At 46.8% G+C, this 13,565-nt stretch overlaps 1 protein-coding gene across 1 annotated transcript in view; it reads right to left on the bottom strand.

Moving 5' to 3' along the window:
• si:dkey-11f4.7 (piezo-type mechanosensitive ion channel component 2) overlaps nucleotides 1–13,565 on the bottom strand; it is a 162,460-nt gene that overhangs the window by 104,197 nt on the left and 44,698 nt on the right. Inside the window, 7 exon segments of the mRNA XM_052031661.1 lie at nucleotides 2,283–2,315; nucleotides 4,876–5,049; nucleotides 6,770–6,918; nucleotides 7,437–7,618; nucleotides 8,356–8,467; nucleotides 11,273–11,536; nucleotides 13,070–13,188. Coding sequence (XP_051887621.1) covers nucleotides 2,283–2,315; nucleotides 4,876–5,049; nucleotides 6,770–6,918; nucleotides 7,437–7,618; nucleotides 8,356–8,467; nucleotides 11,273–11,536; nucleotides 13,070–13,188 — 1,033 coding nt within the window.

Raw genomic sequence — 13,565 nt, 5'->3', positions numbered from 1 at the left:
AGAAGCAGAGCAGACCACTCAGCCACTCATGCCTGCTCAGCCACTTAGTATCATGGCTGGGCTTTCATCTTTCCTGCACCAAACCCATATCTCTCGATTCCCTCAATATCCAAAAATCTATTGATTGAGCAGTGATTGGTGAACAATGTTCAACTCTGTTTGCACCCCCACAGATAATGAAACAGGCCAGTGGGCACCATCCAGGCAATGTCCAGCTCCAACAAGGAGGTAAAGAAACAACCTATCCTTGATAATCAATGCTGAGAAATCCCACTACTAACAAAACAGTTTGTCACCACTCACTAGAAATGTAATTAGACCTTCCATACAAATCCTGTGGTAACAAGGGCAGTTAGATGCAACGAGTGACTCAGTTCCCAACTCCCCAAACCTTTCCCCACCTACAAGGCACATCTGCAGTGTGATGGAAATTTTTCCAATTGACAGGAGGAGCACAGCTTCAAAAATACTTCAGGAGATTTGACGTGATCTCAGACAAACGTTAAAGGGTGCTTCGTGGTCAGTGTAGACGAGGTAGACAGAAGGGACTGTTTCCATGTTTCATGTCTCTATGATGAATCAGCTGGCATCCCATCAACTTCCCTACCGAACAGTCACTCCCTCCATCACTTAACGTACCATGACGACAGTAAGGATTATTTACAAAATTCAATGGAGAGATCCACTGGGGCTTTTTGAACAGTACTTTCCAACTCTACAATCTCTACCACCTTCATCACAAGGGCTGCAGCATTTCAAAGCAGCAGCTCACCACTACCTTCTCCAGGGCTTTCACAGACGGGCAACAAACAGATGTCTGGCTAGATCCCCTAGCTTAATAAAATAAAGTTTATGAAGAGAAGCAATGCAGGTTGGACAGTAGGGGAAATGTTTCTGAAAAACTTGCTTTGATTACTTTTACTTGACGTTGATGGACTGATCAGTTTTCTAATGTACTAATATTTCTTAAGAAAAATCAACTATAGAATCATTGCATGCATCAATGTTTGACAGTACTGTATCTAGTCCACGTAGAGACAGCAGCCTATAAGGCCTTGTTTCCATATCTGATCCCTAAAATGACCCCTGTCATTGTACTGCTGGGAAGTATTAGCTGAGACTCTGTGTTGAAGTGTCTTGACTGAGATCTATACACAGCATCTTCTGACGCAAATGGGAATGTGCGAACACCAATCGATGGCCGAGACCTAAAGGATCAGGGGTCTCACCCCAGATGAAAAATGTTTCAGGAATAAAACAGAGTAAAAGATTTAATTGGTGGTAACAATGAATAAATCTAGATGATCTAGATGATAATGTGGTAAATTGGATCAGCAAGTTTGCTGATGACACTAAGATTGGAGGTGTTGTGGACAGCGAGGAAGGATTTCAAAGCTTGCAGAGGGATCTGGACCAACTGGAAGAATGGGCCAGAAAATGACAGATGGAATTTAATGCAGTCAAGTGTGAGGTGTTGCATTTTGGAAGGACAAATCAAGGTAGGACACACACAGTAAATGGTAGGTCACTGAGGAGTGCGGAGGAACAGAGGGATCTGGGAGTTCAGAGACATAATTCCCTGAAAGTGGCGTCACAGGTAGACAGGGTTGTAAAGAAGGCTTTTGGCATCCTGGCATTCATCAATCAAAGTATTGAGTATAGGAGATGGGTTGTATAAGTCATTGGAGAGTCCAAATTTTGAGTATTGTGTGCAGTTCTGGTCACCTAACTATAGGAAGGATATCAGTAAGATTGAAAGAGTGCAGAGGAGATTTACTAGAATGTTGCTGGGTCTTCAGGAGTTGAGTTACAGGGAAAGATTGAACAGGTTAGGACTTTATTCCTTGGAGCGTAGAAGAATGAGGGGAGATTTGATAGAGGTTTACAAAATTATGAGGGGTATAGACAGAGTAAATGCGAGTAGGCTCTTTCCACCTAGATTAGGAGAGATAAGTACGAGAGGACATGGCTTTAGGGTGAAAGGGGAAAGGTTTGGGGGAACATTAGGGGGAACTTCTTCACTCAGAGAGTGGTGGGAGTGTGGAATGAACTGCCACCTGATGTGGTAAATGCTGGCTCACTCTTAAGTTTTAAGAATAAATTGGATAGATACATGGACAGGAGAGGTCTGAAGGGTTATGGACTGAGTGCAGGTCAATGGGACTAGTGGAATAAAGTTTCGGCACAGACTAGAAGGGCCGAATGGCCTGTTTTCTGTGCTGTAGTGTTCTATGGTTCTAAATAATTGAGACGACAGAAGGAAAGATATTATTAGAACTCACCTCTTGCTCAGCTTCCTAGCTTCAGCTTTAATACTGTAAAATAAAGATAGATTCATTAATTTTTAAACTCAAGTCACGGTGCTTGTTGTGACTCATGTCAATTTGACTGTGAAGCAGAAGACTGCTGGACTTTCCGAGCAACTGCATAACATAGGACTCTCTGATCTAAGGGCTGTTCCCAGGGACACACACACGCACAGATGGACATCAAGTGTTTCTGGAAGATCATCAACTTAGTGAAAGGTGCTCTTTGGTCTGCCTGAACAGTGAGATATCCGTAAGGGAATGCTGCTTATTGGCACATTCCAGGCTGCAGGAGTACGTGCCGACAGACGCACTGAAGCTTGGTGAAGCCAATGCAAAGGCTCTGTGGGGAAGGACCACAGTCTAGGCTCCTTCTGCTACCGCACATGCAGGGGCTGAGTGAGGTGGGGAAGCCCCTCAAACATTGAAATGGTGTATCACCCCAGGAGGGTAGCCTTTCCTTCTCCCAGTACTGGTGTAACACTCAAAACCCCTTTCTCCCACACGTCTCTGTAGCCTGCATTTTCCTCTCTGATCCATTCAAACCCCTATCGATCTTTGTGCGGCTCTGGTAATTGTCGCAAGATCTGAGGCTGCGTGTTCTTGTTTGCTCCCTAGATCCTCAGAAGTCTGTCAGCAGAATCTCATCTATTGTTCTCCCCACGTCATTGGTTCCAATATGGAACAAGATTCCAACAGCTGGATCTTATTCCCCCTGCTCCACTGAGGGGCTGATCTCATTCCTGGCACTGGGCAGCCAACACAGCTCTCAGAGGTCCTGATCATGGCTGCAAAAAGAAAGTTGATGGAAGGGGACCATATTGTAGCACAAGGGAACATTCACTTCCTTGGAATACTATCCTCCAGAGGAAATCCACCATTCCAGCAATCTACGATCTTGAAAGAAAATCTTGGGATCATTTCCTTGGAGATGGGGGGGGGGGGAGGGGGTGGGAGACACTGACAGAGACAGCATCTGGAGTGGAGGAGTCCATCAGCTGATGGGACAACACATTGGAGGAGAGTTGAGCAGCTTGTGGCCCATCCGTGGGGCTTGAGGCAGCTCCGGAGACCTCTGCAACTTTCAGCACAAGGCCTTCATCAGATTAATCTTGGCGCCCTGAGCATGACTCTCACATGCTAGTGACTGCTTTAACTCTGGACCCTGCACAAGAGGAGTTCGTTACGCTAAATCTTTCCAAGAATTATTTGTTCTTGGGCAGCTGCCTCAAGGGAAGGGGACTGGGACTGATGGAATCACCCTGCAGGGGGCTGGCATGGACTTGAAGGCCCGAATGGGGCCTTCTTCTCTGCCACAATAAGTATGTAGGCAAGCACTATTGCAAGCTGTGCATCTTTCCTCCAACGTGCTGACTTTCAGCAGCACAAGGCCCTGGCAGTTGTTGCAGGGCTAAATGAAGAAGTGCCTTAGTAGAAGTCGAGCAAACGTTCTTACCCCTTCTTACCCCAACAGTGGAGAAATGTCAGGCCATTCAACAATACTCTTTTCTTTACAGCAGAACAACCCCATGCAGCAAGGATAGGCAGCAACACCTCTGCCATAATTATCCTCAACAATGATGCCCAATAAGGCTGCATCCTCAGCCCCCTACTTTATTCCCTACACACTCACGACTGTGTGGCCAGATTCTGCTCTGACTCAATCTACAGGTTTGCAGATGACACCACTATAAGTGGGCCAGATCTCAAGTAACGATGAGACGGAGTACAAGAAGGAGATAGGGAGCCTAGTGACATGGTGTCATGACAACAACCTTTCCCTCAATGTCAGCAAGACAAAAGAGACACCAGGAAGAGGGGCAGAGCACGTGCCTCTGTTTGTATCAATGGTGCTGAGGTGGACAGGGCTGAGAGCTTCAAGTTCCTAGGTGTAAACATCACCAATAGCTTGTCCTAGTCCAACCATGTAGACGCCACGGCCAAGGAAGCTCACCAGTACCTCTACTTCCTCAGGAGACTAAGGAAATTCAGCATGTCCCCATTAACCTTCACCTATTTTTTACAGATACACCATAGAAAGCATCCTATCTGGATGCATCACGGCTTTGTATGGCAACTGCTCTGCCCAAGACCTCAAGAAACTGCAGAGAGTTGTGGACACAGCTCAGCACATCACAGAAACCAGCCTCCCTTCTACAAACTCTGTCTGCACTTCCCGCTGCCTCGGAAAAGCAGCCAACATAATCAAAGACCCCACCCAGAAGATAGAAAAGCCTGACAGCACATACCATTAGACTCAAGGACAGCTTCTATCCCACTGTTATAAGACTATTGAATGGTTCCCTAGTACAATAAGATGGACTCTTGATCTCACAATCTACCTCACTATGGCCTTGCACCTTATTGTCTGCCTGCACTGCACTTTCTCTGTAACTGTAACACTTTAGTCTGCAGTCTGTTATCACTTTTCCCTTGCACTACATCGATGTACTTTTGTGGAATGATCTGTATGGATGGCATGCAAAACAAAGCTTTTCACTGTACCTCGGTACATGTGACAATAATAAACCAATTACCAATACGCAAGTGAAGGTCTGAGGAGATGTACCTGCAGATGATGTTATCTTGGCTGGGGCTGACCTGCCTCAAATCAGTAAGGCTGAGGAACTGATCATGGAAGTAATGAAGTTGGAAGATGCAGGCCAGGAGGAAGGCCGAGGGCAGCAGGATACTGGCAAACAGCTCGGCGGTGTCGTACTGCTCCAACCCTAGGTCTCTCAAACTGAAAAAGGAAGAACAGGACGCACATTTCTCGACAACAGTTCCAACCTTTCACGGGCAGCAAACGCCAGGCTAAAGGTGCTTCAGAAATGCAAGTTCTTTCCAAGTCAACATCCAGACGTTCCTGAGCCAGCCGAAGAATGGAGTCGATTTAGGTCTCCAAATCCTGGTGGGTGTCCTGGGTGAGATCACCCTCGTGTTATAAAACATCAGACGGACTCCGTAACCAACAGCCAGCCAGCTATGCTAGGCTCCAGGTGCAGGTTTCGACTTGAAGTGACAACAGTCCCTTTCCTTTCCCTCCCCCCACCGACGCTGCTCGACCCGTTGAGTCCCTCCAGCAGTAGTCTGTTGTTCCGGATTCCAGCATCTGTGGGCTCTTGGTGGGGTGGGATGGGGGTCCACTGCCTGGTGGACAACCCAACCCAACTCCACCCAGTGAGGCTGCAGTAAAATGGATGCACTCATTGCGGCCTCTAAGGTGTGAATGCTTCTCAGCAACAGGATACAAACATTTATAAAGCACCTTTAACTTGGTAAAACAGCACTTCAATGACCATTAAGGTTTCACAGAAGGAGGAATTAGCAAGTGACCCAAGGGTTAGCCAAAGAAGTAGATTTTAACTCTTAAAGAGAGCAGAGAGAGGTGAAAAGCTTTTGGGGAATTGTAGCAGAAAGGGGCCCAGCAGCTGAAACCGACCACTGATAATGGAGTTATGGAGCTCGGAGGTTTTCAAACGACCAGAGCTGGAGGAGTGGAGATCATGGACTGGACGAGCTTGCAGATACAGCGAGGGTGAGAGCACAAGGGGATTCGAGAGTTTTAAGCCAAGGGGGGAAAGAAACAAGAGCCCGTGCAAGTCAGAAGGCACAAGGGTGCTGGGCTGAGCTATAATGTAGGCAGCAGTATTCTGGATGAGGTCACCTGTAAGAAAGGTACTATTGCAACGAAAAATTCAAACTACTCTTTAAGTTTGGGAGTGGAAAGTGAGAGAGGGGACCTGACAGGGGACTGCACAATGCTGAGCGGCGCCACTTCAATATAAACTGCACCTGTAAGAAACAGGGAGATAGGCGGAAGGTGGGAGATTAGTCGAGAGGACTAGAATATAAAGGCATGGATGTAATGCTGAGGCTTTATAAGGTGCTGGTCAGACCATATTTGGAGTACTGTGAGCAGTTTTGGGCTTCACATCTAAGGAAGGATGTGCTGGCATTGGAGACGGTCCAGAGGTGGTTTACGAGAATGATCCTGGGGATGGAAGGGTTAATGTATGAGGAGCATTTGATGGCTCTGGGCCTGTACTCGCTGGAGAAGCAGGGATGAGCAGGGATCTCATTGAAATCTACCGAATATTGAAAAACCTGGTTACAGTGGATGTGGAGAGGATGTTTCCAGTAGTGGGAGAGTCTAGGACCAGAGGGCACAGCCTCAGGACAGAAGCACGTCCCTTTAGAACAGAGATGAGGAGGAATCCCTTTAGCCAGAGGGTGGTGAATCTGTGGAATTCATTGCCACAGACGGCTGTGGAGGCCAAGTCATTGGGTATGTTTAAAGCGGAGGTTGATAGGTTCTTGGTTAGTAAGGGTGTCAAAGGTTATGGGGAGAAGGCAGGAGAATGGGGTTGAGAGAGAAAAATAAATCAGCCACGATCGAATGGCAGAGCAGACTCGAAGGGCTGAATGGCCTAATTCTGCTCCTACATCTTACAGTCCTCTACCTGTCCTCAGACATTCCCATCATCTGCTGAAAGAGCCAAGAGACCGTCTTAAACTGGTATGTGTAGATAGCGATGAGCACCACCATTGAGTAAGACACAACAGCGATCCAGAAGTACCTCAGGATCTGGCGCCACCAGCCATAATGTATCTGTATATGCAAGAGGGAATAAATTACAGTGGATGAGCTGAGTGGGAATCATTCCTCAATAACCCTCCTCACCTCCCTCTCCATCCCATTCACCACCCCCCATCCCCAAAACCTCCCATCCCCAAAGCCATATGCGACTGACTGTATCACTGTTGACGTTATCCACTTCTCCCTCAATGTCACTTTGTAGCTTCTCCCCGCTATGGCTGGGTTTACTGCCTGTGCCTTGGTTCCCCAACACCTTCATGGTCACTCAGTAACTCCTCCCTCAACATTCTTTGAGGATGATTGACTTCTACAGGAATAGGAATGGATCAATTATGATCTCCCATCAGGGCAGGCACTAGTTAAGTACAAAGAAGCAACCCCTGGTCTCAATGGTTGCAGTGAATGTTCCAGGAATGGTCTGAGTGCTCGGTTCTATTGACTGGGAATAGTTCCCAAGTCTAATCTGACCAACATAGTGATTGGAGTGAGCTGGCACCTTTGTTAGGCAGAAATGCTGAGTATATACCTACCTGATACAAAGCCACGCAGAAAAGAAACAGCTTGATGTAGAGAATCTTGTAGACCACGACTCTACCGGTGAAGCTAACGATGAAGAACATGGCTGTGCAGAAATAGATCCAGTATTTTATCAGCATTCCCTTAACAAAACAGCCAATCATTGTCATCAGTGTTCCATCCTTCTGTGCACCTTCTGCAGACACAAGCAGAAAGACAAACAAAAGATAGCATCTTCGCTGCCAGCAGTTTTACTTCATGTCAATATTGAAAATTTCACACACATTGCAGGTGGAAACCTGGGGATCTCCCTCGCTAGAGGAGAAGTTCTGGTCCATGCCATTCAGTAAGAGCAAGGCTGAGACCTTTCTCCTAATATCAGAGAAGGTTCAGAGTAAATTTATTGGATGTGTTGCGAAGCACGAGTCATTTCGAGAGAATAAGGAAGAACTGTTCCACTGGTAACTGTAGAACATGGGTTTAAGGTCATCGGTAAAAGACAATGTTGTTCACACTGTTGAGTTCTGCATCCTGCAAGGGTAATGGAAGCAGATTCAATAAATCTTTCAAAGGGATTTGGAGAAACATTTGAAAAGGAAAAGAAAATTCAGAATGATGGTGACAAACAGGGCAATGGTTCTCACTGTCCGACCTTTCCCAGAATTACAGCAGGCAGAGTAGGCCGAATGGCCTCTTTCTCTGCTGGATAACACTATGATTCTAATAAGGTTACGAGTTGGAACTGATGGGACTAACTCTGCTAAAGGGATAACAACGACTGATTTACTGCCCGTGCTTATTGTACGCACCCCACCATCGAGAGACGCCATCCATTTATTACTGGAAAGAGGATACAACAGTACTGAAAGGAATCACGAACACTCCCACTGGCCTGGTATCTGGCTACACTGACGAAGGAAGGAGCTTTCTCACCTGTTCCCTGAACTCTGACCTCACTGAGCGACCCCTGGGTCCTTTTACTCACTCCCTCTTTCTCGATCAAGTGCTGACGCAGCAGGAACCAGAAGGTGAAAGTGTAGAAGATCTGTAACACAGAACAGGTACTAAGGCAATGCCAAGCATCAGTAACTAAAACCCACAGCTACACTTAGCGCAATCGCAGCCTAGCACCCTCCTCACTCCATCCCATGTGGTTTTCACGTTTTGGGCTAATTGTCAACCAGAGAATCAAGCAAGGATCAGATTCAGAAGAGAACGAGGGTTACTGTCTAACCCTACGAAGCAACCAACTGCCGATAACGAGGGATCAGTCCCCATTCCTTCTCTCATATGTTGAATGCACCCCAAAGCAAAAGGAAGCTAGCAATTCAAAAACTGATGCTTATTGATGGACAGGGAGGCTGAATAGGAAAGGCGTGGAATTATTGGTGGTATTTTGCAATTATTTGCAAGATCCCAGTTCCCACCGGCCCTTCTTCACTTGACAGTGATTGGACGGGTCTGATCATACCCTCTGGCACTGGGTATAGTTTCAATGCTCCTTGTTCCAGAGGTCGGCAGTTGTTGCAGCTGCCTGCTGACCCTGCCCCCTTCTAGAAACCGAATTGGTCAGCACAATACAAGTTGCAGATAAAAGCAACTTAACCCAGGTTAGATCAAGCTGGTGAACATATCCAGATGAAAGTGGAGTGTCTGACACACACCTAATGACACCACTATTTACCCAGCCCACGTCTCTATCTATACCAACATCAGCTGGATCTCAGAGTTGCAACCTACAACTCTTGTTGAATCATCACAAACGAAACAAGAAACACATTGTGCTGAAATCCCCAGTGGATCCCATTCTGAGGTTGATGCGTTGATCAAAACCTCTGCTGGACTCAGATTCCACTCATCCAAATATTTTCTCAACCATTTTTCCATGTTTCCTCATTGTTCACAGCCTTTTATTTTATGCACTTCAGTGGATCGCACTGCGATCTCTGACTTGCTGATCATCCTGCAACTCGCTGTCACTGGGGCTACTCTTCACTCTCACTTTGGTGGGAGTGGCAGCGGTGGGGGAGTCAGCCACACACAATGATCACCAGGTCCCCCACATTTTCCCTCATCCACATGGCAGCCTTTCACGCAGCTCACCTGTGGCTGCCTGGCGACAGGACCTTTAGGCCTACGACACATGGCAGTGACAACGGGTCCTATTGGGGAACCTGTGGGACTGCTTTAGCATGGGTTTCAGGGTGTAAGTCATTTAGGTGCGGTTGGAAGCCTCTATTTGACCAAGTTTATGAATGGAAGTTAGCATCATGCACCATGGCATCTTAACCCACCAATAACAAACCCAGTTTCTAGCCAAGTAATTTTTTCCCCAATTAATACAGCCTCGGATGTAACTGGTCATCCTGAACCCTTCAGCAGACTTGTCACTTCTGCTGTTTTTCAGCTGCTTCCTTGCACAGTTCGACTCTGAAATGAAGGGGAATCACATCGACCAGACCTCATCAAGTGGAAGATCCATCAGACCGGCTTCACATACCCTGTGGTGAAACCACCTCTCTCTAAAGTGAGACCAGCAAGTGAGGACAAGTTGGAGGAAGTATTTCGGGAAGAGTCCTCTGTTTCTTTTAGGGAAGCTACAATTATTGAATTTTTAAATCGCTCACGTCACAAGAGAGCCCTTGGTCCACTTCACTGTTAAACAGTGTTCTCCAGATGTGGCCTCTTCTACATCATTGAGACCAGGCGCAAACCAGGTGACCACTCTGCTGAGGGCCTGTATTCTGGATCTCCAGGTTGCCAGCCGTTTTAATTCTCCTCCCCATTCCCACGCCGACCTGTCTGTCCTCAGTCTCCTCCACTGCCAGGGTGAGTTCAAACACAGATTAGAGGAACAGCACCTCGTATTCCACTTAGGTAGTCTACAACCCGGTGACAGAAACACCGAATTCTCCAATTTCAGGTAACCTGCTCCTCCTCTGTCCCTCTCCTGTCTCCTTCTGATCTACCCAGTTCCTCCTCTACCCACTCCAGCCCCCATCACCCTTTTCCTTCCCCTCCTCCACCCACACACTCCTCCCACTGGTCCCCCTCTGCCCTCCCCACCTCCCTTATTTGGTTCCATTCTCCAACTTCCTCTCCTGTCAGATCCCACCATCTGCAGTCCTCTCCCTCCACCCATCACCTCCCAGCCTCTGTCGCTATTTCTACTCTCCCCTCCTCCCTCCTCACCTCCCCTCACCTGGATCCACCTATCACCTGCCGACTCTGGCTCCACCCCTTCCCCCCACCTTTTTATACCGGCTCTCTCCCCTCTATCTTTCAGTCCAGATGAAGGGTCACGACTTGAAACGTTGACTGTCCACTTCCTTCCACAGATGCTGCCTGACCTGTTGAGTTCCTCCAGCATCTTGTCTGTTGCTCCAGATTCCTGCATTTATAATCCTTTGTGTCTCCAATGTTCATATTGTGTTGGCTGTAAATCTGATGTTGTGCTGTCACCATTGACAAGGGCAGTCGGGGTGATCTTTGGTGTGAATCTGGCTGAAAACCTACTGCCACATTATTTATCATTAAGACCCCAGGGGTTCCCCAGTGTTAACATTCACCCCCATACTTCCTTATTGCAAAGGAGGAGGCCTCTTTGGCCAATCGAATAATTGCTGGCTCACAGAGCAATCCCATCCCATTCCCCAACTCCTCTCTCCGGTTGCATGATATTCTCCATGCTCCCCCATTCCCACTTTCCGATAAAGTAGATGGAACCCTCTCCGTCCCTGCCCATTTCCCCCTGACTTGGGAATCACTGACTTGCACTATCCAACCCGGCTCACTGTTGCAAAGACGTTGATCCTTAGCACCGATCCGGTTTGTCCCAGTCCACACAAACCTTGGCAGCCAGGTGCACACACGGTGCGTTTGAGTTCTTCAGGTCGAAGTCAACGAGGACGTCATCAGACACTCCAGGGAAGAGCTCGTCCTTGGTGAGCTGCAGGCCCACAAAGAACTGCTGGGCGACCAGCAGATTCCCATAGACCACCAGAACAGGAGCGCTCCGCTTCGTCCAGCGCTGGCGATCCCGCACCATCCAGATCACGCAGGACCAGATCAGCAGGGCAAAGGTCAGCCAGCTGTTGTAAGTGATGCTCCAGACCTTTGAATGAGGAGCATGATTAATAAACAGTGCAGTACTCTCTATATCAAACACCCTCTAATAACAGAGCAAAACATCTGGATTAGCAAGTTCTGGTCTCCTTACTTGAGAAAAGATATACCGGCTTTGGAGGCGGTGCAGAGGAGGTTCACCAGGTTGATTCCAGAGATGTTAGCCTACGAGGAGAGATCGAGTCATCTGGGACTATACTCACTGGAATTCAGAAGAATGAGGGGGGATCTTATAGATATGTATAAAATTATGAAAGGGATAGAGGCAGGAAAGTTTTTTCCATTGGTAGGTGAGACTAGAACTAGGGGACGTGGCCTCAAGATTTGGGGGAGTAGATTTAGGAAGGCGATGAGGAGGAACTGCTTTTCCCAGAAAGTAGTGAATCTGTGGAATTCTCTGCCTAGGGAAGCAGTAGAGGCTACCTCATTAAATATATCTAAGACTTAGATGAATTTTTGCATACTAGAGGAATTAAGGGTTTGGGGAAAAGGCAGGTAGTTGGACCTGAGTCTATGGCCAGATCAGCCATGATCTTATTGAATGGTGGAGCAGGCTCGACAGGCCAGAAGTCCTCCTCCTGCTCCTATTTCTCATGTTCTCATTACCATTACCTCAATAGAGCAACAAAGTTACTCCTGGAAAACATATTTTATGAGGTTCAGAGAGCTGAGATTGTTCACTGAAAAAAGAATTTGACAACGGCGTTACTGATCCTGAAAGTACGTAGCAGAACTGATGCAGCAGTCAGTATTCATTGTGAAAGAGGGTTGGGGGACATTAAAAAAGGATGTGCAATAATGCCAAGGAACTTTTTATAACTAAATATTAAAAGCTGTGAATTAGGTTCAGCAATAGGTGTTGAAACTAACAGTATAAAAGTGATCGACCACTGAATACAATGAGACAACGTAAGTACTGAGACAATGTAAAGATTGTGGAACATGGCAGTATCAGCTCTATGAGTTATGAGTGAGTGGGACTAACGATGGTGAGAATGTGGGATTGACAGACATGATGGGAAGGTGGGTGAGTGAAATTTAGAACTACGGCAAGAAGGATGGGTGGAATTGATCAGGTCAAAGAAGGGATTCTATTATAACTACCTTTATGTTCTTTCTACTGAGTTATCCATGAAACGGGAGCTGTTGAGGTCATTAACAGACAATACTGATACACCATTAAACTTTCAAGAAAACTTCAGACATTTTTAAGTGGTAAATGAATAATGATATTTGCTTTCAGAACATGTGCCAAGATATTTTTTGGCTTAGATCAATTGTTTCACCAATGGTCCATGTTATTGATACCTTTTCACCACCAGCGCGAGCACTTTAATGAAGATGCTCTTGTTGCGCCAAGGCATTACAATGACGCACATGAGTTCTATGTCCGGTTACTGTTCTCTAAAGTAGCAACAAATTGAGAATTTCCCTGTGAAGTGATGTGCGGGTAGCTGACTGGAGATGAATTCTGTAGTGTTCAGCGGTAAAGAGCTAAAAAGAGGCCCTGCCTTCACCGTACCATCATGAAGATGAGCGCACAGGTGTAGCTCTGCTGCATGACCAAGTGGCCAATGACGGACAGGCTGCTGGGTGGTTTCCCAGCGTTATCCTCTGGCATTTCCATCTCTTGGCATGCATCTGCAGAGGAAAGGGAGAGGGAGATCGGTATTGGCCTAAACTTTACAGAGAGCATTGCGAGGTGCAGGGAAGAGCAGGTAAAGCTGATTCCAAGTGACAAAAGGTTGAGCAAAGCAGAGAGATCAGCCAAGTTCAAGTTACACTGGAAATGACAGTCAACGTGTCTAACTGGCTACACCAGGTTAGACCATCGGTTCAGGATACACCAATAAAGGTTTGAATTTAAGTTAACCAATGTCAATTTCAAACAGGTTGTAACGCACAAAGGCAATGTAGGAACTCAGTGGGTCAGGCAGCATCAATGGAGGGAAATGGACAGTTGACAGATGAAGGGTCTCGACCTGAAATGCCAACTGTCCATTTCCCTCTATAGATGC

This window comes from Pristis pectinata, chromosome 16, assembly GCF_009764475.1.
Source record: "Pristis pectinata isolate sPriPec2 chromosome 16, sPriPec2.1.pri, whole genome shotgun sequence".
Lineage (NCBI taxonomy): Eukaryota > Metazoa > Chordata > Chondrichthyes > Rhinopristiformes > Pristidae > Pristis > Pristis pectinata.
Note: the sequence above shows the minus strand (reverse complement) of the source record. Positions and strands in the feature narration are given on the sequence as shown.